This window comes from Chiloscyllium plagiosum, unplaced genomic scaffold (genome assembly GCF_037043375.1).
Source record: "Chiloscyllium plagiosum isolate Xiang-an unplaced genomic scaffold, Cpla_swu_hap1 HiC_scaffold_37, whole genome shotgun sequence".
Classification (NCBI taxonomy): Eukaryota; Metazoa; Chordata; class Chondrichthyes; order Orectolobiformes; family Hemiscylliidae; genus Chiloscyllium; species Chiloscyllium plagiosum.
In genome coordinates this window covers 21641224-21666869 of record NW_028270175.1, presented here as the reverse complement: position 1 = coordinate 21666869, position 25646 = coordinate 21641224, and the positions used below count along the sequence as shown (strand labels likewise).

Sequence of the window (25646 nt, the reverse complement as noted above, 5' to 3'; positions counted from 1 at the left end):
TGGACATTGTTAAATGTAGAGACCAAAATATTGGACAGTGGGAAACCCAGAGACCAAGAAACCCAAAAACTGAGACATTGAACCAAGAAACCCAGAGACTGTGAAATTGTACATTAGGAAACCTAGTGACTGAACATTGAGAGACCAAAAAACAGAGAACCTCTGTGCAACCTCTGGCACACACAGGAGCAGAGCAGTCAGTGATTCCACATTGAGGCAGTAAACATAGAGAGAGCAACCATGGGGAGTTGGTTCAAAGGACAATTTGTGGCTGAGCACTTTGATCACAGACTCACTCAAATCCATCCAATAATCTTACCCCCTCAATTTCTCTTGAGTGTCGGCTCACCTTGCTGTCTTTTCCTTCTTTCATTCTCAGGCTTCCCTCAAGCAGCAGTTGCCGAGTGTTGTCAGGTGAAGTCCCAAGCATCGGAGCCATCAGGTCCAAGTGGCAGAACTCCTTCAGAACCTAATGCAGCAAAAAGCCCTGTCAGAACCTGGCTGCTTTACTCACAAAGATTCTAACCAATTGCTCTGCTCACAGGATGTGTCAGGACCTGCCAGTCTATACCCATTAACAGCAGCACTTCTGGGCTCTCCTGCAATGTCAATCATCTTTTCTCAGAATTGATTAATATTTCAATGGATTAATGGATATTCAAAGGACTCAATGTATACTTTTTTTTTTGCAAAGGCTCCTCTTGAGATTTGGGAGAATGTGTATGGATTCACACAAAGCTGTTAGGAAGCAGTTCCAAGATTTTGACCCCAAACATGATAGAGTCACAGTGATGTAGTTTGAAGGCAGGATGGGTTGTGACCTGGAGTGTATGCCATCCTCATGTATTCCTGATGAAGAGCTTATGCTCAAAATGTCGACTCTCCTGCTCCTCGGATGCTGCCTGACCGGCTGTGCTTTTTGACTCCTCTTGAGATTTGAGGGCTATGTTTTGATTTTCAGGTATTTTGTTTTGGTTTCAGGAGTCCTTTTGCAATCTCTAACTCTTTCATAAGGTGATGCACACATTTAGTAACAATGTCGATGTACTTGTGTTGACATAGGGGTGATTTGGACACTTGGAAAAACCAAATCAGAAATATTCATTGATATCCCTAACAATCATAAACATAAAGCCTAAATACACAAGGAAGACACTAATCTCATAGACGCTATAGTATTTAAATCAACAAAAGGCTACAAGCATAAATTGGCAATAAATACTTTTTTGAAAAAATTCTGACACATTGTAATACACAAAAAGCCATCACCCTACACATGCTATCCACAGATTAGTGGGATCGTGCTCCGGTTTCCTCTCACATTCCAAAGATGTGCAGGTTAGGTCAATTGGCTATGCTAAATTGTCCATAGTGTTCGGTGCATTAGCCAGAGTGGGGTGGGTTACTCTTCGGCGGGTTGGTATGGACTTGTTGGGCTGAAGGGCCTGTTTCCACACTGTAGGGAATCTAATCTAATCATAGCTAAACTGTTATGTTTCTCTCAAACACAGTCACTGCACTTCAAATAATTCATAATATGCAAATAATTTTGAGATGTGATAACACATAAATTCAAACCTTTATTAAATATCTCTACCGAACATTAAATTATAGAATTGACAGTGTTCATTACAATTACATCCACACCATTTTCTCTGACATAATTGCTCCTAAACTTCTGCAGTTTTAACCTGGAGATTCCACATCAATTTACAAGGACCTTATTATCTCAGTTTTCTTGTTCTCAGTTAGCTGAGTGTTTCTGAAATGAAATTTTAAAATTGTTTTCCCTATTGTCGTCCTTCACTCCTCTTTCAAAACCTTCCTACCATTTGCAGCCCCACGAACCACATTCCAAATCCACAATACCCTTTGCAGTGCCTCTGTCACTTTATATCCCTTCACTTCTCCTCAGCTGTTCCTTCCCTTTGTCACTTCACAACTCTTTGACATCGCCCCAACCTGGCAGCACTCTACCCCTGGCCTTGTGCAGTAACTCTCCCCCACTTCTACCCATTCCCTTCTTCATCCACAGCTCTTCTCCCCAACCATTTCCCCCTCTGCAGCTCCCCTCTGTTGACTGCAGCCTCAGTAAACCCATAGGCCCCAGGTCTCTCTCCCCATCCTGAGGCCTTGGTCTCCTGTTGTACGGCCTTGCTTTCTATTTTTGCCCCTGTTTCACGAGCACTAACATTCACCTTGCTCCTGCAATTACAGGCTCCCAGCTTTGCTGCTGACAGGCTCAATATTAACCCATGTGAGCAGCTCCTCATCATTTTCTTCTAATGACTGTTCCCTGATTGGTCGCTATGTGGCAGATTGTCTGTATAATTTGGGGATTTTGGAGGTGGCTGTGCATGCCATTCTCATGTATTTTGAGTTATGGTTTGTGCATCTGTACCCTGAATATATCTGCTTCTCTACCTCATTTAGGTACTTAGTTTTTCAAGATGTAGATGGCCTGCTGATACTCCCTCACAATTATCTACATTCAAATTCATTTGGCAATGGCTGCACCCATTGCCTTATCTATTAGAGTCATCGAGTCATACAGCAAGGAAAGAGACCCCTTGGTTGAACTAGTCCATGCCAATTTGTTCTAATCTTGCTCAGATTTGCCTAACTTGGTGTGGTTCTGTAATGTTGATATTGTACTTTCAATTCCTATGTCTAAATCATTTATGCAAATGGTGAACAATAGAGATCCTTGCACTAATCTTGGGACACCACTCCCCCGAGCTCTGCACAAATGCCAGTCAATGACCATCTCCACCAAGAGAAAGTCCAACCACTGCTCCATGACATTCAATGGCATTACAATTGCTGAATTCCCACACTGTCAACATCTTGGGGGTTACCATTGACCAAAATGGAACTAGACCATTTATAAATGTACTGTGGCTACCAGAGCAAGCTCAGGATTCTGTGGCATGTAGCTCAGTCCACTTTTCCCCAATGTCTTTCACTTATGAGGCACAAGTCAGCAATGTGGCGGAATATTGTCCATTGGTCTGGATGAGTGCAATTCCAACAACACTCAAGAGGCTTGGTACCGTCCAGGACAGAGCAATGTGCTTGACTACTATCTCATACACCATCTTTACCAGCAATGCAGTGTCACAGTGTTTAACATCTACAAGGTGCTCTACAGCATCTCACCAATGCTCCAATGGCTGAACCTTTCATGCCCATAACCTCTAATACCTTCAAGGACAAGGGTAGGAAATACATGGGAACACTACCACCTGCAAATTCCAACCCATCCTTTCTTTAAACTACATCACTGTGACTTTATTATGTCTGGGGTCAAAAGCTTGGAACTGCTTCCTAATAGCTTTGTGTGAATCCATACACTTCAAGGATTGCAGTGGTTCAAAAAGACAGCTCACCATTAGCTTCCCAAAAGACAATTAGGGGTGGGAATAAATATGCCAGCCGAACAAGTGAAGCCCATATTTCATGTATAACTAAAAAAAAATCAGTAAAATATCCTTTCAATGCTTGAGATCGCTATAGGGATCAGTGAGAACTGTACTCAGCCATTTTAATATTAGGGAAATTGTGAATTACAAAATTATCATTGTATGTTTTTCACTCTGAGTTGAAGAAAGCATAAAATGATCCATCAGAGTAAAACTCTGACCTGGCTGGTTTAGGCTTGTGGTCTGCTTCTATTCTGACTTTTGTTATGAAGGTGTAAGGGGTACTGTACCTTTAACAGAGTTGAAGGACTTAGCAAGAACACACAGTATTTCAGAATTTACAATGTAACATTTGGTCCAGCAGCCAGCAGTATCTGGGGTGCTATGAGACAAAAAAACAAATTCAAATTTGGCCAATCAGTTTAAATTATGCCTCAAGATACTAACCTCCAATTAAGTTTGAATTTAGTATAAACGATCTGATGCTTTAGAGTTTAAGATCGGGAAAAACTGAACAGTTGGGAGATAACTGCCAAGCCACCAATATATGCAGACTGCCTGGAGGATAGCCCTCTTAAAGGTACCTTTACCTATCAATGACCTGTGAAACAGAAATTCCTAAGAAGAAGATGGTGGAGGAAGATACAAAGAGAAGATTTGACAGCTGGCTGGTTTTGAAATTAAAATATTTTTGGTAAATCTTAATTGGAGCTTTTATCGGACCAGTACTGTAGAAGGGAAAGTAAAAGATAGGTTAGAGAAAGGAGTTATATATAATTGTTAGTTTATATTAGACTTAAAGAATAAAGTTCTTAAATTTTTTGTACTTTGAATAGTGACTTTTGGGATAGTTCTTTGCCTCTCAAATTTTAACAGATTACTGCACAGGTTAAATCATTTCGGTGTTGTAGGTTTAAATGAGCAAGGTGGGGTTTGCCCCGTGTCGTAACACTTTTTAATGATAAACCAGGCTGACTCCTAAACTGTGTTACTGGGAAGGATGGTCTACTCTGATCTATACCCTGGGCCATGATGTGGAGGTGCCGGTATTGAACTGGGATGGACAAGGTTAGAGTCACATGACACCAGGTTATAGTCCACCTGACGAAGAAGCAGCGCTCCGAAAGCTTGTGATTTCAAATAAACCTGTTAGACTAGGCCCAGGTGTCATGTGACTTCTGACCTTCTACAACCTTGGCAGGAGGGAAGAGTAACTTGCTTCACGAGATGCTCAAAGGTTGCATCCCTCATGCCTCATTCTCCCTCATGCGTCAGTATCACTCTATCTCCCAGTGTTTCATCACTCTTGTCTCTCTCTCTCTCACCTCTGTGTTTCAATTTCTCACTATCTGCCTCACCTACCTTCTCCACTTCATCTGAGCTCCCATCCACCACTTCATAAGAATCAATGCGATTGATAATCTCTGCCAGTTTCTGCTGCTCCTGCCGCTGATGCATTCGGGAATTCACGTGCACAATAAAACTCTCAACGGAACTGACCTGGAGATGAAAAAAGGATTCAAATTAAGGCCCAAAGAGACAGCTCAAATCAATCACAGGCCTCAGAGTCATTGGAGATGGGCTCAGGATGTTGAACCAAGTCAAATACTGGCTACATAGATAGATAGAATTCATATTTATACAGAGACAAGACTGAGGCCAAGAAAAGGGTCCAAATACTAGGACCATGAGTGGCAGTGTGACCATAGGTGAAGGTATGACATAGCGAGAGGACAATCAAAGGAGTGAGCATGGGAAGGAAATGGTGTGCATGGCCGATAGCCAGAGTTTGACCGGGACCATTAATGAGATGCACAATGTGAGCAAGAATGACACCATGAGTAAAATCGATAGAATGAAGCGTGTACATCATGTAAAAATAATCATGAGTGAGTGTGACTGAGTAGGTAATGTGGTCAACAGCATGAATGGGACCAACTGAGTGTCACTGACTATGACCACAAGGTGTACATACCATGCTAACGATGACATCTCTAGCGTGAGAGTTATCGGTTTTTTTGAGGATAGACTTGAGAAGCAGCGGGTACTTGGTCAGTCGTTGATGAGGTTTGACCAACATGTCACTGAGCTTCAGGCGGTTACACTGCTTATGAGTCTCTGCCCACTGCAAAGGGACACAAAAACAATTATAAAGGGGAGCACACTGTCTCACTCTCAGTACTACTCTATCAGTTTGTCCATCTCTGGATCCCATCTCTCTCTGTTGTTTCTAGAGCAAATCCATGAAACCCTCCCTGTCCATCCCTATCCTGTCACTTGGAGTAGGGAGAGGTCACTGGATGACACTGACCGTTATATAGACCCTGAAGAGTTCGTTGTCACGGAGAAGGTTTCTCATATACTCCATGCAGCTTTCCTCCTCCATGCAGTACTGGATGTAAGGCTTAAAGTGCACACCAAACTGCGAAAGGAAAAACAAATAATTAATGCAGTGTTAGAAACAACAATTGTCTAGCACTCAAGAGCTAACTATTTGTGCAAATTATAGCCAAACAAGGAAATTCCTGTTAAGTTTGGACAAGTGGGGCCTAGTTTTGATGTTGTGACTAATCTCAGAGAAGTTTGGAATTGATTAAAATCAATAGCTTTGGGGCTTTTGCAGCTGCTTCCACAAGTGATGAGTCTTCCCACTTCTCTTCAATCCCACTGTCCTCCATCTTTAAAGAGCCCTCATTGTTGACCTCCACCTATTGACAGTGGAAATGCTAGCCAGCAGTTACACCAGCAAATGGTGTATTGGGGCAGCTTGGAGCAGAGCACAAGGCTGCTTCCTGTGCCTGTCTCAGGTGGTGCAATGTAGAATGGTAGGTGCATAACAGCTTACCAATGGCTTGTCCCACCAGCGACAAGTCACTTCAAGAGGCACAGGATAAAACCTCATCTTTTTGCTCACCAGAATCTAACAGATGTACCATAGCACCTGACTATTACTCAAGCCATCTATCTGCACCAGCCCAGCCCAGGCCTTCCATCTGCCCTCAGCCTGTATATTGCCTGTGACTTACTGTCTTGAATCCCTTGTGCAAATGGATGGGGTTCAGTAATGCTTTGCTCTCTCTGGATGCTTGCAACATTGGAGTCATCACCTCTTGCCACAGCTTCTGGTGCAGTTGGATAATCTCCTGCACATTACAGAACAGCTTCTTTGGCTCCACCTGCAAGGCAACATGGGTAAAGTTAGTCTTCAGTATTTCACCTTCAATGAAAAAATGCTCAGATCTGTGTACAGGCAAACACCAATCAGTGCACAGACAAATACCAGGGTGGTGCACAGGCAAATACTAGGGCCGGTGTACAGGCAAATACCAGGGCGAATGCACAGGCAAACACCAAGGTCAGTTACAGGCAATCACCAAGAGGTGTACAGACAAACGCCAAGAGTTAGTGTATAAGTAATCACCGAGGGTCAGGGTACAGTCTATCACCAAAGGCGTTATACAGGCAAAAATCAAGTGTGCAGGCAAACACCAGGGTCGATACAGTCAAACACTAGAGTCTCTGTATAACCAAGTATCAGGCCCAGTGCACAGGCAAATGCCAGCAGACACCAAAGCTGGTGCACAAGCAAACATTAGGGCTGTGCAATGACAATAACCAGACCCTGTATATAGGCAAACATAAATGCCTGTGTACACACAATATCTAGGGCTGGAATGTTGACAACACCAGGGATTAGCTACATTTCCAAGAAATGCTGGATCCTGGGAAAGTGTCCTTGCTCCATACACATTGCTCACGATCAACATAATTGATGAACTTCTTGGTTTGGTCAACATGAAAGAAGTCAGCCTCACCTCAGTCAGCAGACCCGATTCCTGCAGGTTTATCAGGCAGCACAGGAACAGCTGGAAGAGAGGAGACTCAAAGTAAAAAACGTGCACTGTCTAAGCAATAACATCCAGTTCAGGCCAGCACTGAGCTCAGAGCTAATCTCATGCAAAAAACCATTCATTTTGAAGGATTAGTGAAGGAAAATCAGTGAATCCGAGGGAGAGACAGCTACTTCAGGAGAGGAGGTGATCCCATATCCCAGGGAGAGTCAGCACCTTCAGGAGAGGAGGGGGAGCTGTACTCCAGGGAGAGTCAGCACCTTCAGGAGAGGAGGGGGAGCTGTACCCCAGGGAGAGTCAGCACCTTCAGGAGAGGAGGGGGAGCTGTACTCCAGGAAGAGTCAGCACCTTCAGGAGGGGAGGTGGAGGTGTACCCCAGGGAGAGTCAGCACCTTCAGGAGGGGAGGTGGAGGTGTACCCCAGGGAGAGTCAGCACCTTCAGGAGAGGAGGGGGAGCTGTACCCCAGGGAGAGTCAGCACCTTCAGGAGAGGAGGGGGAGCTGTACCCCAGGGAGAGTCAGCACCTTCAGGAGAGGAGGGGGAGCTGTACCCCAGGGAGAGTCAGCACCTTCAGGAGAGGAGGGGGAGCTGTACCCCAGGGAGACTCAGCACCTTCAGGAGAGGAGGGGGAGCTATACCCCAGGGAGACTCAGCACCTTCAGGAGAGGAGGGGGAGCTGTACCCCAGGGAGAGTCAGCACCTTCAGGAGTAACTGTGATCTCAGCCTCTCTTCTAACATGTGACTCTAGACCTGCAGAAATGTTGATGATTCTTAACTGCCCTCTGAAATTGTCTCGCAAGCCCCTCTGTTCAAGGGCTATTAAGGCATGGGCAACAAGTACAGGCCTTACAGTGACACCCACATTCTTTGAAATAGTATATTTTTAAAAATGGAAAAGTATGAATTTTCAATTGAATTGAGAGCTTCACCCAACGGACCCATGACTGCAACTATAGATGATTCACTTTTTGTGGTGTGAGATTGATCGAGGGATTACCAATGTGCTAATCTGGTCAGTTAGGAACGTGAACACAACTATACCATTCACAATGGGAAAAATGGCCAAGGGGCTGACGACAGTAATTCCACAGAATCCGGCAATTTCACATCATTACTCACTGACCCCTCTACCAGTGTGCCAATGGGAGGGCAGGACAGAGACTCACATCCGTGATAACACGCAGCTTCTTCATATAGGCAACCTCTGTGTTCAGCAGCTCCCAAAGAGCCTCCTGCTGATGGCACTGCTTCCGAGTCAGTTTCTGTTTGAGAGAAAGAAACACAGGAAGGTGGTGAAATCACACAGCCCCAGAAACCTAAACTCCCTTCTCTAACTACTGCTACTTGCATTCCCCTGGTATATGAAGATGTTACTTGGAGAAGTTTGGTATGAGAGTTGAGAGAGCTTGGTTATCAATGCGGGACACCTACATTCCTGGGCTGCTCCATTAATACCAACCACAGAACCAGGCTCCCTCAAGTAAATTCCCCCAAATGCCTCCAAATCACCAATATTTCCATCCATTAATACTGTTACCTAGGTGGGCTCCATCCACATACCCTGGCTCTCCCCATCTCAAACTCAGGATCCCTGACAAATAACACAATATATCTGGGCATGTCCATAAATATCACCACAATTCTTGAGCTCCCCTGATAAAGTTCCTTGCAAACCCACTCTCCCCATCATACCTGGACATGTCCATTTATTTAGCCCCATATTGTCCAAATACCCAGGTTCTTATATCCTTTCTTAAGGATCAATTCTCATTTATGAATTCACTTTACGCCCTTCTGTACTCAACACTAAGTTCAACGATTTCAGATTCTAATCACTGTTCCCATCATCTCAGATAACATTTCTTGGTACTAATTTTGTTGTTGCCGTTTCCTCTGAACCCATCTTTTATTTCTTGTTTCACCCACTTTTGTCTTTTACAATCATCCCTTTTGTCACTTAATTACCATAAGACCATAAGAAATAGAAACAAGAGTAGACAATTTGGCCCTTCTATTCCACCATTCAAAAGGATCATGGCTGACCTGATGTTGCTTTTGCCCACTTTCCTGCATTTTCCCTGTAACCCTCGATTCCCCTCCTGGTCAAATGTGCACTGCCCTCCACTTTATTACACACTTGCCCTTCTGTTCATGTTTCCCATGTTTAAATCATGTGATATCTCACCCGTTCCCAGTTCTGATTAACAGTCATTGACCTGAAACATTATCTTTATTTGTCTCTTCACAGGTGCTGTCTGATATATACAAGTGTTGCCAGAATTTTATGTTTTTGTGAACCTAATGCCTCTTCCCTCCCCTGCTTTATGGTTCCATACCCTGTATCCCTCCGTAAACAGCACAAAGAGAGGGACTGTCACACAGGAGAAAGGGCAGGCCAACTACTCAGGCTGAAAGCCTCTGAATTAGGGACAGGGTGACAGAATCGACCTGGTCTCCTGAGTTTGAATTATCTATTTACTCATGATGGAAAATCAATGGGTTGCAAATTGATGTATCAGTGGGTATTTTAAAGCACTCTTGTCACTGTGACTTCATTCATGTGTCAGCAGGGTGGATGAATGTGTAAGTCCCATCCCACACACGGTGCAGATGAAAGGTTTCTTCCCAGGGTGAGTTTTTGTTGTATCAGCAAATTGGATAACTGAGTAATAACTGACTGAATGCTTGGTTCCTAGTGTTCATACTCACTCATGGAGAATGCCCAGGAAACTCATACTCCCAGGACATGCAATGTCTATGCAATTGTACTCCAGGGAGTGCCAGTGCCCAGTGAGAGTCAATGTGTATGGGACCTATACCCCAGTGAGAGTCAGTGTGTGAGAGATCTATACCTCAGTGAGAATCAGAGTCTGTGATACTGAAACCTCAGTGAGAGTCAGTGCATGTGAGACGTATACCTCAGTGAAAGTCAGTTAGTGTGAGACCTAAACCTCATTGAGCGCCAGTATGTGTGAGGCATATACCTCAGTGAGAGTCAGTGTGTATGGGACCTATACCCCAATGACAGCCAGTGTCTGTGGGACCTATACCACAGTGAGAGTCAGTGTGTGTGGGACCTATACCCCAGTGAGAGCCAGTGTCTGTGGGATCTCTCCCCCAGTGAGAGCCAGTGTGTAAGAGATCTATACCTCAGTGAGAATCAGAGTCTGTGATACTGAAACCTCAGTGAGAGTCAGTTAGTGTGAGACCTAAACCTCAGTGAGAGTCAGTTAGTGTGAGACCTAAACCTCATTGAGCACCAGTATGTGTGAGGCATATACCTCAGTGAGAGTCAGTGTGTATGGGATCTATACCCCAATGACAGCCAGTGTCTGTGGGATCTATACCCCAGTGAGAGCCAGTGTGTAAGAGATCTATACCTCAGTGAGAATCAGAGTCTGTAATACCGAAACCTCAGTGAAGTCAGTGCATGTGAGACGAATACCTCAGTGAGAGTCAATTAGTGTGAGACCTAAACCTCAGTGAGAGTCAGTTAGTGTGAGACCTGAACCTCATTGAGCACCAGTATGTGTGAGGCATATACCTCAGTGAGAGTCTGTGTGTGTGTGACTTATACCCTAATGACAGCCAGTGTCTGTGGGACCTATACCACAGTGAGAGTCAGTGTGTGTGGGACCTATATCCCAGTGAGAGCCAGTGTCTGTGGGACCTATTCCCCAGTGAGAGTCAGTGCGTGTGTGGGACCTATACCCCAGAGAGAGTCAGTGTGTGTGGAAGCTGTCCCCCAGTGAGAGTCAGTGTCTGTGGGACCTATACCCCAGTGTGAGTCAGTGTCTGTGGGAGCTGTACCCCAGTGACAGTCAGCGTGTGTGGGAGTTGTACCCGAGTGAGAGTCAGTGTCTGTGGGACCTATACCCCAGAGAGAGTCAGTTTGTATGGGATCTATGCCCCAGTGAGAGCCAGTGTCTGTGGGACCTATACCCCAGTGAGTCAGCGTGTGTAGGAGTTGTACCCCAGTGAGGGTCAGCATGTGTGGGAGCTGTACCCCAGTGAGAGTCAGCGTGTGGGAGCTGTACTCCAGTGAGAGTCAGTGTGTGTGGGACCTGAATCCTAGAGAGAGTCAGTGTATGTGAGACTTATACACCAGTGAGAGTCAGTGTGTGTGTGGTTCCTATACCGCAGAGTCAGTGTGTGTGGGACATATATCCAAGAGAGAGTCAGTGTGTGAAGGAGCTGAATCCCAGAGTCAGCATGTGTGGGACCTATACCCCAGAGAGAGTCAGTGTGTGTGTGATTCCTATACCGCAGAGACAGTGTCCGTAGACCTATCCTCCAGTGAGAGTCAGTGTGTGTGGGAGCTGAATCCCAGAGAGAGTCAGTGTGTGTGAGACCTATGCCTCAGTGAGAGTCAGTGTCTGTGATAATGAAACCTCAGTGAGAGTCAGTGCATGTGAGACCTAAACCTCATTGAGCGCCACTGAGGCCTATACCTCAGTGAGAGTCAGTGTGTGTGAGACATATACGTCAGTCAGAGTCAGTGTGTGTGGGAGCTGTACCCCAGTGAGAATCAGTGTATGTCTGGGACCTATACACCAGAGAGAGTCAGTATGTGCAGGAGCAGTACCCCAGTAAGAGTCAGTGTCCGTGGGACCTATACCCCAGTGAGAGTCAGTGTCTGTGGAAGCTGTACACCAGTGACAGTCAGTGTCTGTGAGACCTATACCCCAGTGAGAGTCAGTGCCTGTGAGACCTATACCCCACAGAGTGTCAGTGTGTGTGAGACCTGTGAGACCTAAACCTCATTGAGCGTCATTATGTGTGAGACCTATACCTCAGTGAGAATCAGTGTGTTTGAGACATATATGTCAGTCAGATGCAGTGTCTGTGAGACCTACACCCCAGTGAGAGTCAGTGTGTGTGGGAGTTGTACCCCAGCGACAGTCAGTGTCTGTAGGACCTATACCCCAGAGAGAGTCTGTGTCTGTGAGACCTATACACCAGTGAGAGTCAGTGTGTGTGGGAGCTGTACCCCAGTGGGAGTCAGTGTGTGTGAGACCTATACACCTGAGAGAGTCAGTGTGTGTGAGACCTATACCCCAGTGAGGGTCAGTGTGTGTGTGTGTGGGACCTATACCCCAGTGAGAGTAAGTGTGTGTAGGAGCTGTACCCCAGTGGGAGTCAGTGTGTGTGAGACCTATACTCCAGTGAGAGTCAGTGTGTGTGTGTGGGACCTATACCCTAGTGAGAGTCAGTGTGTGTGTGTGTGGGACCTATACTCCAGTGAGAGTCAGTGTGTGTAGGAGCTGTACCCCAGTGAGAGTCAGTGTGTGTGAGACCTATACCCCAGAGAGAGTCAGTGTGTGTAGGAGCTGTACCCCAGTGAGAGTCAGTGTGTGTGGAAGTTGTACCCCAATGACAGTCAGTGTCTGTGAGACCTATACCCCAGTGAGACTCAGCATCCGTGAGACCTAAACCTCAGTGAGAGTCAGTGCCTGTGAGACCTATACCCCAGAGAGTGTCAGTGTGTGTCAGACCTATACCTCGAGAGAGTCAGTGTATGTGTGAGACCTATACTCCAGAGAGAATCAGTGTGTGGGTGGGAGCCGTTCCCCAGCAAGAGTCAGTGTGCATGAGAGCTGTACCCAGTGAGAGCCAGTATCTGTGGGACTTATACCCCAGTGAGTGTCCATCTGTATGGGAGCTATACCCCAGGGAGAGTCAGTATCTGTGGGACCTATACCCCAGTGAGAGTCAGTGTCTAGAAGATTGCACTTTAAGGTGAGTCAGTATTTCCAAGTACTCTATGGATAGTCAATGTCGGTGGGAGCTATATCTAGGAGAGAATTGCTGCCCATGGGATCTGTATCCCAGCAATTGGAAGGGGGAACAGTGGATGAAATCATTGGGATGGTGGTGAGGGTGGTGGAGAATTGGGGGGCTGTCTGAATGTCGGTGAGACGAGAGCTAACTGTGTGGTGTGTCATGGATATGGAAGGAAATTAGGATGATATGTCAGCTGGAAGACTGGAGCTTTGTACTTAAGCCCATTTCGCACATGAATAGATGGAAGGGAAAAGAGGTCAGTGAGTTGTCGAGTCATCATGACATTCACCACCTAAATGGAGGAATTCAAAATGCTTGTTTTATTATTTAGTGGGATGTGGGTGTTGCTGGCTGGGCCAGCATTTACTGCCCATCCCTAGTTGCCCTTGAGAAGGTCGTGGTTAGCTGCCTTCTTGAACTGCTGCAACCCACCTACTGTGGTGGACCACGAAGGAAAAGCAATATATCTCCAAGTCAGAATAGTGAGTGGCTTGGAAGGGGAACTTGCAGGCGGTGGTGTTCCATGTATCTGCTGCCCTTGTCCTTCTAGAGAGAAGTGATCATGGGTTTGGAAGGTGCTTTCTGAAGATCTCCGGTGAATTTCTGCAGTGCAACTTATAGGTAGTACACACTGCTGCTACTGAGCATCGGTGGTGAAGGCAGTGGATGCTTGGGAATGTGGTTCCAATCAGGTGGGTTGCTTTATCCTGGAAGTGTCAAGCTTTTTGAGTGTTGTTGGAGCTTCACCCATTTGGGAAAAAGGGCAGTATTCCACCACACTCCTGACTTGTGCAGGCTTTGGGGAGTCAGGAGATGAGTTACTCACTGCAGTAGTTGTAGACTCTGATCTGCTCTTGTGGCTACTGTGTTTATGGAGCGAGTCCAGTTGATTTTCTGGTCAATGGTAACCCCAAGGATATTGATAGTGGGGGATTCAGTGATGGTAACACCACTGAATGTCAAGGTGATGATTAGATTGTCTCTTATTGGAGATGTGAGGCATAAATGTTACTCACCACTTGTCAGCCCAAGCTTCAGTATCTGAAGAGTTGTGAGTGGTGCTGAATATTACGATAAAGTTATAAAGAGGAAGTGATTTTAATCTGTAATTAACTCAAATCTAATGGGTCTCTAGAGAGGCCTGAATCTGACAGTACAAATCTAACAGGAAGTGGCTTTTCTTAAAGAGAATGGACTCTGTCAAAGACAGGAGTAAAACACTATTTTGTTACAAGGCCTCTCCACAACAAGCTTTGAATCAAAGGCCCACACAATGAACACACACACAAAAAAAAATCACATGAAGGCAGACAGTAGAAAGTATAATTTTGTTAGTGAAATATTTACATCACAGAAATCCAGATGAATCATGATAATTACTGAATAAATTAGTAAATGCACACTCAAAGAATTCTTTAAAGCTGTTTGCCATAATTAATTTTACCTTTAAAAGTTGTTAAATTGAGTGGATAGTGCCATTGTGGCAGGATTCATTCACTTGTTGCTGGTACAAACTATGCAGAAACCTGGCCTCAGTATCTTGCATTAGTCAGGAGGCCCTTTCCCAGGTACCATCCAGTGACCTTGACTAAATGGTGTACGTACACACCAGAATCAAGTATTACTGTGATGTCCAGTTGACATTCACTGGGCTCACAGAGGAAGTATGGTCACTGAGAATAGAGATTCGACCGGGCCCATGGAAGGTAGGTCTGTAAAGTGCAAGGGATTGGGTTGCTACTCTAGTGTTAAAGAGCTTTGAAGTTTGATTGAACATTCACTCTGCCAGCATCCCAAGGGCCAAAAGGTGAGGTGTTGAAAAAGCACAGCAGGTCAGGCAGATCTGAGGAGCAGAAGAGTTGGCATTTTGGGCATAAGCCCTTCATCAATTTGGATGCTGCCTGATCTGCTGGGATTTTTCCAGGGTCACACTTTTCGAACCAGACTCTCCTGCATCAGCAGTCCTCACTTTCTCTCAGCATCCTAAAGGGCCTTGTATTGTAGAATCCCTACAGTATGGAAACAGGCCTTTGGCCCAACAAGTCCACACCGACCCTCCGAAGAGTAACTCACTCAAACCCATTCACCTAACCTGCACATCTTTGGATTGTGGGAAGAACCCGGAGCACCCGGAGGAAACCCACGCAGACACGGGGAGAATGTGCAAACTCCACACAAACAGTCTCCCGGGGCTGGAATCGAACATGGGTGCCTGGCGCTGTGAGGCAGCCTAGCTCCAGTCTTGCCTGATCTAGTGAAGACTTTTACCTCAGGAGCTTCAATGATTTCCTGCCATGAAGATTCAAGGTATAAGCTGGTCTCTTCCTCCTCCCAGGAGTCCTGGTCAAATCGCAGTTGCGCTGGCAGCTTGGGTAGTCCGAACATGCTGTACGTGTGAAGCTTACTCTGCAGCAGGTCCATTTTGTCCATTTCCTGTAGACACAAAAACAGGAGGGATAATCATTAGATTGCTCAAGTCTGGGAGACACAATCTTCTTACTTTCCCCTTTCCCTGAAGATGCGAACATGCTGAGGTTCAGGTACCTCTAGAAGAACATCTGATCCCAGACAGTGGATATCAGTGGGCTAGTTGACCATGGGAGGCATCACTACTGAATCTGAACAGCACACATAGTGATCGGGGGTTACTGAGCAGTGATCAGGAGCAGGAATAAAAACAAAAATTGTTGGAAAAGCTCAGCAGGTCTGGCAGCATCTGTGCAGAGAAATCACAGGTAACATTTAGGGTCAAGTGACCCATCCTCAGACGTTAACTCTGATTAACACAGATTCTGCCAGACCTACTGAGCTTTTCCAGCAACTTCTGTCTTTGTTTCCGATTAGCAGCATCCACAGTTCTTTCGGTTTTGATCAGGAGCAGGAACTGGGCTAATTTCCCTCGCTCTAACCCAGGGGTCACTGGACCGTGATCAGGAGCAGGAACTGGACTGATTTCCCCTCTCTCTAGCTCACTGATTACTGAGTTCATTCAGTGCATCAACTTACTGAACAGGAAGAGGCTGCTGGTGCTTGGGACCCTGCCAATTTGTGGATGCTTTAGTCTCATACTGGACTGGAATCTGGGCCCCAGCACAAGCTCTTAATGATACCCTGAAATCTAAACTTCAGGTTAATGAACAAAAGCTACTTGAGATATCCATAGCAATGGTGTCAATAACAGGAATGCAGATGCCCCCCACCGCATGGAGATGTGATCATGCCTCAGGATGAGTGGGTGGTCTCCCTTCCTCCCCACTGGGTTTATTCTGTGGCTCCCCCCTTCATCATGTGAGGTCGAGTGCACAGCTGTTTGTCACTTGGGCCGATGTCCTGTGGATTCTTTCTGTTTCTCTGTCTGCTCGACACCCCACCTGGGGTTACATAAACCACAGAAACCACAGAATAGAGAATGGAATCCAAAACCCTCCGATCCCTGATCAATCACACTCTGCCAGCTGCAGCTCACCCACTGCCTGCGACACACGATGGGAGGGCTCTGAGCTCCAGAACACAGCCCAGAGAGGCTCCATCGCTCCCAGCTAAACCTTCTATCAACAGCTCACACCTCACTCCCCATTTACTGCCGACTGCAGGCCTTGCTCAATATGGTTAATGTAGGCCAGGGCTCACTGAGTCCAGACGGCAGCCATCTGTGGGCTACTCACTAACACAAGTTGACTCTTATACTGCAGAAAACAAACATTTACACTTGGTACAACCTCCCTCATCCCTACCCCTCCCTCGAATTCCACATCCCCCTAACCTGAACCTTCTTCCACTCTGCCTCCCTGTCAGGGTGACTACTCCTGGAGTTATGGAGAATGGTCAGTTGGTGGCAGGAGTGGGGCGCTGGCTTGGTCATCACCTACCCGGCCAAAGGGTCCCATGCCAGCACTAGAACTAAATAACCCACTGAAGCGACTGGCAGCTCGATTCTTCCAACTGTCGACCCCACCGCTGGGCAGCGAGGAGCTGAGTGGGGAGAGGGAATCCGGCAATGGCAGAGTGGACTCCCCCAGGAACTCCATCATATTCTTCCTCCGCCTGCCCACGGTCTGAAAAACACAAACCAGCCAAAGTGAGTGAGAATCCGGTTGACATGCAGAGCAAGGAGAGAAGCGGGTCGGGGGAGCCAGACAGAGAGTGAGGAAGTTAGAGAGGTGAAAGGACAATGAGGCAGAGACACAGGATGGGTGAAGGGGAATTAGATGGTTAATGGACACAATGAGTACAACATAGGATAGTGAGAGGATCCAGACTGTTCTTCACAAAACAGAGATTACAACAGGTTAATTGGCACTGGGACATGGTTAAGCTTAGTTGTAATAAATGCCTATGCAATGTTTTATGAGCCTCAGTACAGGCTGTAACAGGGAGCCATAAACCTTCAACAGCGTTCCTTCCAAATAGTGGACCAATCTCAAGCTTCCTCCTAATCTCATGGAAGCTGGCAATTCTGAATAATTCGATTCAGAAATCTATTTCACTAATAAACTGCACTCAAAATTCTCAGATTCTCAGAAAAACAACTGATGAGAGAGCCCAGTGAGAGTGAGCACCTTCAGGAGAAGAGCATACATCTTTAATAGCTCCATAATTAATTATCTGTTCAGACCTGGGATTACAACAGACACAAAATTAGCGAATGACTACACTGCAAAGTAATTAACTTGATGTGAAGAAATTTGGTTCGTTTCCAAGAGGATCAAATTAAATACAGATCTTCCTGTTCAGGACAAGATGGGAAGTTCAAGATCCAGCATTACCCCAAATACAGCCAGGTTGTACTGGGTGGACATTCAGGGCTGCAGTCACTGATGGTTTGTACTGCCCTCAGAGTGGACATCATCTGATTTCTGATTCTCAAATCCAGGAAATAGGTGGGTTCTGGGCAGGAATGATGTAGTGGAGTCTGCAATCTGATCCAAAAGATGAACCTCTGACAGTGCAGCTCTCCCCTGGTACTGCACTGGGCTGTCAACTGAGAGTTCCCTGCTTCTATCCTTGACCCCTCCGACTTCTAACTTAGAGGGAAAAGTGTTACTAGCTGAGCTCTGGCTAGGACATTTAATTTGGATAAATGAAAGATGTTGCATTTTGGTAAAAGAAAGCACGGCAGGAGTTATATAGTTAATGTTAGGGCCTTGGGTGGTATTGTTGAACAGACAGACAGGTACATAGTTTTTTGAAAATTGCATTACAGGTAGTCAGGATGGTTAAAAAGTCTTTCACAAAGCTTGGCTTCATTGCTCAGACCATTGAGTATAAGAGTTGGGATGTCATGTTGAAGGTGTATAGGCTTTGGTGAGGCCACTGTTGGAGTACTGTGTACAGTTCTGGTTGCCCTGCTACAGGAAGGATATATTAAACTGGAGAGGGTTCAGAAAAGACTTACCGGATTGTTGCCAGGACTGGAGGGTTTGGTTTATAAGAATAGGCTGGACAGGCTGTGACTTTTTTCACTGGAGCGTAGGAGGTTGAGAGGTGATCTTGTAGAGGTTTATAAAGTCTCACAGGGCATAGATAAGGTAAAGGTAAATATAAAGGTCTTTTGTTCAGGGTGGGTGAGTTCAAAACTTGGGGGTATATTTTGAAGGTGAGAGGAGAGAGATTTAAAAGGGACCTGAGGGATAATCTTTCTCATGCAGAGGGTGGTTCATGTGTGAAATTAGCTGCCAGAGCAAGTTGTAATTATACCCTCATGTAATTATACATGCAGGTATAATTACAACATTTAAAAGACATTTGGACGGGAAGGTTTAGAGAGAAATGGGCCAGATGCAGGAAAATGGGACTAGTTTAGTTTGGGAAACTTGGCTGGCATGGATGAGTTAGACCGAAGGATCTGTTTCTGTGCTGTATGACTCTATGAAAAGCCTTCCACTTGCCAGTTTGAGGAATAGGCATTGAAATAACCCCCTAGAGCCTGGTATCCTGCCACCAAGTCCCCCTTTACTTACAAGTGGAAAGTCTGATCCAGTTCGCTCAGAGTCAGCGATCAAAATTAATTTACTTCGAGTAAAATTTCCCAGCTGTGAAGGTGGGATTTGAACTCGTGTCTCCACATCATGAAAACCAGGCTCTGGATCTCTCAGTCCAACATCCCCCCATTAGCTTTGCACATAGTAAGAAACTGGATATTTATCCAGCTTCAAGAAGCTGTTTACTGTTTGTTTAAAATCCCCACAAAGGCAAACTGATCCGTCAGGCTTCACAATCGATATGATCTGTGCTGCCCATTCTGTAAACTATACTGGTTTGATGATTCCTTTGCGTTCCAGTCTCGTGATTTCTGCCTCTACCTGTGCCTACAATGGCACTGGGCGGGCCTTGCATATTGTGGAATTGCTTCCTGGTCAACATGCAAGGTGATGTCGGCTACTTTGGTGATCCCTAGACATTTCTGAAAAACATCTGGGTTTTAATTAGGACTTCACTCAGGCAGCCACTTTCTAATTGAAAAATGTTGAGCCGATCTAGGTGATTTTTTCCTCAGGCAGAAGTGAGGACTGCAGATGCTGGAGATTAGAGTTGAGCGTGTGTTGCTGGAAAAGCACAGCAGGTCAGGCAGCATCCAAGGAGCAGGAGAACTGACATTGCTGATATAGGGCTTTTGCCCGAAACATCGATTTTCCTGCTCCTTGGATGCTGCCTGACCTGCTGTGTTTTTCCAGCACCACACTCTCGATGTGAATTTTTCTCAAGCTTGGGCCCAGGCCTTTTACTACAATCTGTTGCTTCTCATAAGAGACCAGAAACAAAGTTTTACCCTTAATCTGTAAAAGTTCCCTGGTACAGGTTCTCAGTCCAGCTGAGTGCCTGTGCAAACTTAAGGGTTGGAGTCCAGAGTGAGTTTTGTTAAAGACTGATTCTGCAATCACTGATGTTGCTGTGCTACTATCAACCTCCATTAGAACTAGGTGACCATATAACCAGGCGTTTATCTTGATTGGTTCCCACTTGGATGTTGTTAAGCAATTTAACTGTTCTAAACCAGATGTAGGTCGGCTTTTCAGGGTGTGCACTCTCCTCAATACCGGCCTAATGAGTTCTCTTACTCAATTTAGGTGTAATGGGACCCTTTTGCTGTCTCAAATCCACAAACCAGCAGCAACTACAATAGCTTGCCAGCCCAGATATTGCTCGAGGCTTGGCTTTGTTTTAGGATTTTGGGCTGACTTAGAGTCCCTCTGTTCAGGCTATGCAACTGTCTTCACTCAAGTGGTGATCCCCAAGCTCAGTTGGCTTGGCGAGGCTGTCCACTTCCATCGGCATACCCTGTAACTTATATGCTCCACTTGCCACATTTTCTAATGATAAAGCCAGTTATACTGCCTGTTTGAAGTCTAGCAGGGCTTTAGCTAGTAGGTGTTTTTTGCAAAGTTACATCATTGATCCCACATACTAAACGCTCTCTTAGGATCTCATTAAGGTTTAAACCAAAGTCACATGCCTCAGCCAGTCATCTTTACCGAGTCAAAAATCCTGATACAGGTCCCTCTGCTTCTTGAATTGCCAAGGAGGTGAGGGGTTTGTAATATTCCTTTACTGCATCTGTCAACTCGAAAGGTTTTCATATCTGGTGTCTCAGGGAAAGTTAGGCCTTTTATAACCGAAAAAGCTGCGGGTAGAACCAGCTGTCAGGACAATTACTCGTTACTTTTCATTTGTCCCAATGTCATTTACCCAGAAAAGAATCACACATTCTTTCCACATTCTCGGCCCAGTCTTTGAGAGCAGTTTCAAACGAGTCAAGCTTCCCAAATAACGGCATAATGCCAGAAATGCTTACTCCAACTCAAAGAGAGCAAATTTCTTTAGCAGTATGCTCTTCCCTCTCATCATTACTGAAATAACTCCACCGAGGCAGGTATCCTGCCACCAAGTCAATCTTTATTTACATGTGCATAGTACGTGACACTGGCCCAACTTTCTCAGAGCCAGCTCTCAGAGTGAACAGAACCTCTGATGCTCCTGTTTACACCTGTCAGCCAGGGCTCACTGATTGGTCCTGGTTAACAGCCCCAATCAGGAACTCATATTCTATGAGGTTCAGCTGGCTGATCTCATTACAATCAGTACAGGCATTTTGACTGAGATGCTGGAGCAAAAAGACCTTCAAATAATGGAATGGTGAAGGATCCACTTATATCTCGGATGATAATTGGATCAAGCTGTTTGCATGGTGCTGAGAAAGGGATTTCATTAGAATCTGGATCAGTAATTAGTATGAGACATTGTTTACTGCCTTAGGCCCAAAGCCAAGCTGAGAATAAATCCTACGCACATCAGAGGATCAATGGCGTCAGGGGAAGCAATGTCAGGAAACAGCTAAACTATTGCTCCTATGACCCTGTCCTGTTTATCACAGCACACATACTGATTGATGGAGCCTATTAGCTCCCAACTTTACCTGGTCTTCTAATCAGATAGCTAGCAGCGTGAGCGAGTGGTCGAGATAGGTTATCAGTGCCCTTATTTACACTGGCAGACGCTGGACAATAGAAGTAAATTGGGTTCTGTTAATTTAATCAATGAGTGCAGCGGCTACTGAGGTTCATTTCTCATCCACCGTCTGGTCTCTCCCTCTCTCATTCAGTATTCCCTGCTGCTCGAAGGTCAGCAGATGACAGCCTTATGAAAGTTCATATTCTCCAAGTGATTCTGAAATTACAAATCCCAGTGACTGGCCTGAGCTCCTGGCCCTGTGCCTCACAACTGGCTTTTATGGCCCTCCTCCCATTTCCAGTCCCCAACTCCTTCGGAGCTGTGTTCCTGGCCCCTTGTTGACCTCCTGCCTCAGCTGAACATTTAGAGACCATTCTATTCTTAGAAGAGACACCCAAACTTCCCACTGCCCACAAGGTTGCCAGGATCTGAGATGCGCTATGGGGTTTGAGGCTTGGGTACTATCTTTTAAGTCATAGTCATACAGTACAGAAGAGGACCTTTGGCCAATCGAGTCTGCATCTACAAAAAAAATTGTCTATCTACATAATCTCACTTCCCAGCATTTGGCCATAGCCTTGAATGTTATGATATTGTAAGTGCTCATCCAGATACCTTTTAAAGGTATTGAGGTTTCCTGCCTCTACTACCCTCCCAGGCAGTGCATTCCAGATTCCCATCACCCTCTGGGTGAAAGCATGTTTTGTCAAATCCCCTCTAACCCTCCTGCCTTTCACCTTAAAATTATGGCCCTCAATGGAGGGGAACAGCGTGGCCCATCCACCCTGTTCATGCCCCTCATAATCTTATGACACCCCAGACAGAGCTCCGTCAGCCTTCTCTATTCCAAAGAAAACAACCTGAGTTTATCCTGAGCTAAAGTGCTCCATCCCAGGCAGCATCCTGGTGAATCTCCTCTGCACCCCTTCCAGTGCCATCACATCCTTCCTATTGTGTAATGAACAGAACTGCACACAGTATTGCAGCTAGGGCCTAACCAATGTTTTGTACAGCTCCAACATAACCTTCCTGCTCTTATAATCGAAGATCACATATCTATATTGCTCTGTAAAATTCAAATTCAATTGCAGCCAATCAGTTTAGTGTTCCACAGCCAGTACCTCTATTCCCTGCCTCAGATCATATCACGCCACACACTCCCTTCCACAATGTATCACAACTCCTCACCTGGAAATCTGTCGGATCAATTGCAAGGTTAGTGCCCTCATGGATAGAATCCCAGTGTGGCCACACTGACACTCTGAGCAGCTCGACAGCACCAGGGCCCGAGCAGTCCTCCATCTTGGATCAGAGGTCGGAGGTGCAGTGAGATGGAGGGACCAAGCCAGGAGCACAAGGGAGAACAGTTACTCGCAATTCCAAACCAGGAATCTATCCTCTACCAGAACACCACTGCCACTACAGGCAGAGGGAGACAGGTCTCTGTGGAGCTGATGAAGCATCTGTGGGCAGCTCTGTCCCTAAATGCTGCCAAATGGATCTTATCAGGAGGGGGAGGAGCTAGCCAGCAGGAGAAACCTTAATTCCTAATCAGGTCGATCCTATCAATCCCCCAACAGGACAGCTGCCTCCAGACTCCGAAAACCTCACTCAGCAGGAATACTGCACACATCACATTTCCCCTTCTAAACATCCTCCCAGCACAGAGTGAGAATTAGTGCAGGTTAGCTCAGAGAGAAAGGGGGGGGGAGAGAAAGGGATAGCTCAGAGAGAGAGGGGGGAGAGAGAGAAAGGGATAGCTCAGAGAGAGAGAGGGAGGGTTAGCTTGGAAAGAAGGGTGGAGGTTCGTTCAGATAAAAAGGGGGGGAGAGAGAGAGAGAGAGTTAGCTCACGGAGAGAGAGGGGATTAGTTCAGAGAGAGAGAGAGAGACAGACAAACAGACAGACAGACAGGGTTACCTCAAGAGAGAGGGTTAGGTCAGAGAGAGAGAGAGAGGGTTAGCTCAGAAAGAAAGGGTTAGCTCAGAGAGAGGGAATTAGTTCAAAGAGAGAGAGACCGAGAGAGACAAACAGAGAAGATTAGCTCAAGAGAGAGGTTTACTTCAGATAGAGTGAGAGAAAGGGTTAGCTTGAGAGAGAGAGAGAGAGACAGACAGAGAAAGTGTTAGATCAGAGAGAAGTGGAATTAGTTCAGAGAGAGAGGGTTAGTTCAGAGAGAGAGGGAGCTAGCTCAGAGAGAGAGAGGGGAGAGAGAGAGCTAGGTAAGAGAGTCAGGATATTAATTAGAGAGAGAGAGTTAGCTCTGAGAGAGAGATGGATGAGGAGCTCGCTCAGAGAGAGGTTATTAATTGGAGAGAGAGGGTTAACTCTGACAGAAAGTTAATTGGAGACGGAGGAGGCAGGGTCAGCAGAGAGAGAGAGTTAGTTTGAGAGATGGTTAGCTCACAGAGAGATTTAATTGTAAGGAGAGAGAGAAAGGGTTAGCTCATGGAGAGAGAGTGAGTTAACTTGAGAAAGGGAGAGCTTGAGAAAGAGAGATGGGGTTAGCTTAGGGACAGAGAGGGTAAACTGGGAGATAGACTCTTGATAAGCAACAGGGTGAAAGATTATTCTGGGTGGGCCTGAATGTGCAGTGATCAGACCAGCCATGATGATAATATTTGGTGGAGCAGGCTTAAGGGCCTACTCCTATCCCGAGTATGTATGTACCAAGTTGGTCAATGTATTAGCACGATGCAAAGGGCTACTCCCTGACCACTATACTTTTCATTAGATTATTCAAAAATCTTATGCTCCTCACATCAGATGAGGTACCTCAGGGTGTCTGAGCCTGAAACCCAGGTCCTTTGCACAGCCAGGTCTCTACACCCTCAGGAGGCAATGGAAGGGGAGAAAATGGACAATAGTGTTGCAGGGGTTAAACCCAGGACAGTGCTCCATGGAAGTCCAACGTGGACACTTGCAGCTCCAGGAGAACCCAGAGGAATAAGTGTTAATCACTCGAATCAAATTAAAATACTGCTGATGCTGGAAATCGGTAACAAACTCAGAGAGTGCTGGAGAAACTCAGCAGATTTGTCAGCATCTACAGAGAGAGAAACATTTCGAGTCCGATATGGTTCTTCTTCAGTGTTTGTTAAAGGTTAATCACTGTTATCTTTCAGATATCCATCACAAACCAGTTGTAGGAATGTCACAGAGAAAAAAAAATCTTAGTGAGTGAACAGGGAACAGTGAGTCGATGGTCAGAGGTGAATTTGCCCAATAGTTAGTTTTGTAAGTGTTAGACAAAAGGGATTACCACTCTGTAGAAACTATGTAACATGAGCCAAAAGTCCAAAGTCAGCTGTTCCTTCTGAGCAAGTTACACTTACCACATCATGCCTGAGATTACTCATAAATAGCGTTCCATAATGTTCTTTATTGTTTGACATCTCTCCAATTTACATTTGTTTAAAGCACTAGGAATTGTTTCTATTTTCTGTTAGGGCTCTATTCTGTAAGTCAGTACTGTTCTAATGCTGGGTAGGTCACAGTCATAGAGATGTACGGCATGGAAACAGACCCTTCGGTCCAACCTGTCCATGCCGACCAGATATCCCAACCCAATCTAGTCCCACTTGCCAGCACTTGGCCCCTAGCCCTCTAAACCCTTCCTATTCATATACCCATCCAGATGCCTTTTAAATGTTGCAATTGTACCAGCCTCCACCACTTCCTCTGGCAGCTCATTCCAAACACGTACCACCGTCTGCGTGAAAACATTGCCCCTTAGGTCGCTTTTAAATCTTTCCTCTCTCACCCTAAACCTATGCCCTCTAGTTCTGGACTTTCCCACTCCAGGGAAAAGACCTTGTTTGTTTATCCTATCCATGCCTCTCATAATTTTGTAAACCTCTATAAGGCCACCCCTCAGCCTCCGACACTCCAGGGAAAACAGCGCCAGCCTATTCAGCCACTCCCTATAGCTCAGATTCTCCAACCCTGGCAACATCCTTGTAAATATTTTCTGATCCTTTCATGTTTCACAACATTCTTCCAATAGGGGGGAGTCCAGAATTGCACGCAATATTCCAAAAGTGGCCTAACCAATATCCTGTACAGCCACAACATGACCTCCCAACTCCTATGTTCAATGCTCTGTCCAATAAAGAAAGCATACCAAGTATCTTCTTCATT

General features: G+C 45.7%; 1 protein-coding gene across 4 annotated transcripts in view; it reads right to left on the bottom strand.

Moving 5' to 3' along the window:
• LOC122540340 (pleckstrin homology domain-containing family G member 5-like) overlaps positions 1–25646 on the bottom strand; it is a 221642-nt gene that overhangs the window by 9941 nt on the left and 186055 nt on the right. For all 4 annotated transcript variants that reach the window (XM_087980446.1, XM_043675906.2, XM_087980447.1 and 1 more), the window contains 9 exons: positions 16928–17113; positions 15327–15491; positions 8441–8536; positions 7238–7288; positions 6449–6598; positions 5734–5844; positions 5398–5547; positions 4785–4922; positions 350–469 (listed from right to left, as the gene is read on the bottom strand). In XM_087980446.1, coding sequence (XP_087836572.1) covers positions 350–469; positions 4785–4922; positions 5398–5547; positions 5734–5844; positions 6449–6598; positions 7238–7288; positions 8441–8536; positions 15327–15491; positions 16928–17113 — 1167 coding nt within the window. The remainder of the gene's footprint in view (positions 1–349; positions 470–4784; positions 4923–5397; positions 5548–5733; positions 5845–6448; positions 6599–7237; positions 7289–8440; positions 8537–15326; positions 15492–16927; positions 17114–25646) is intronic.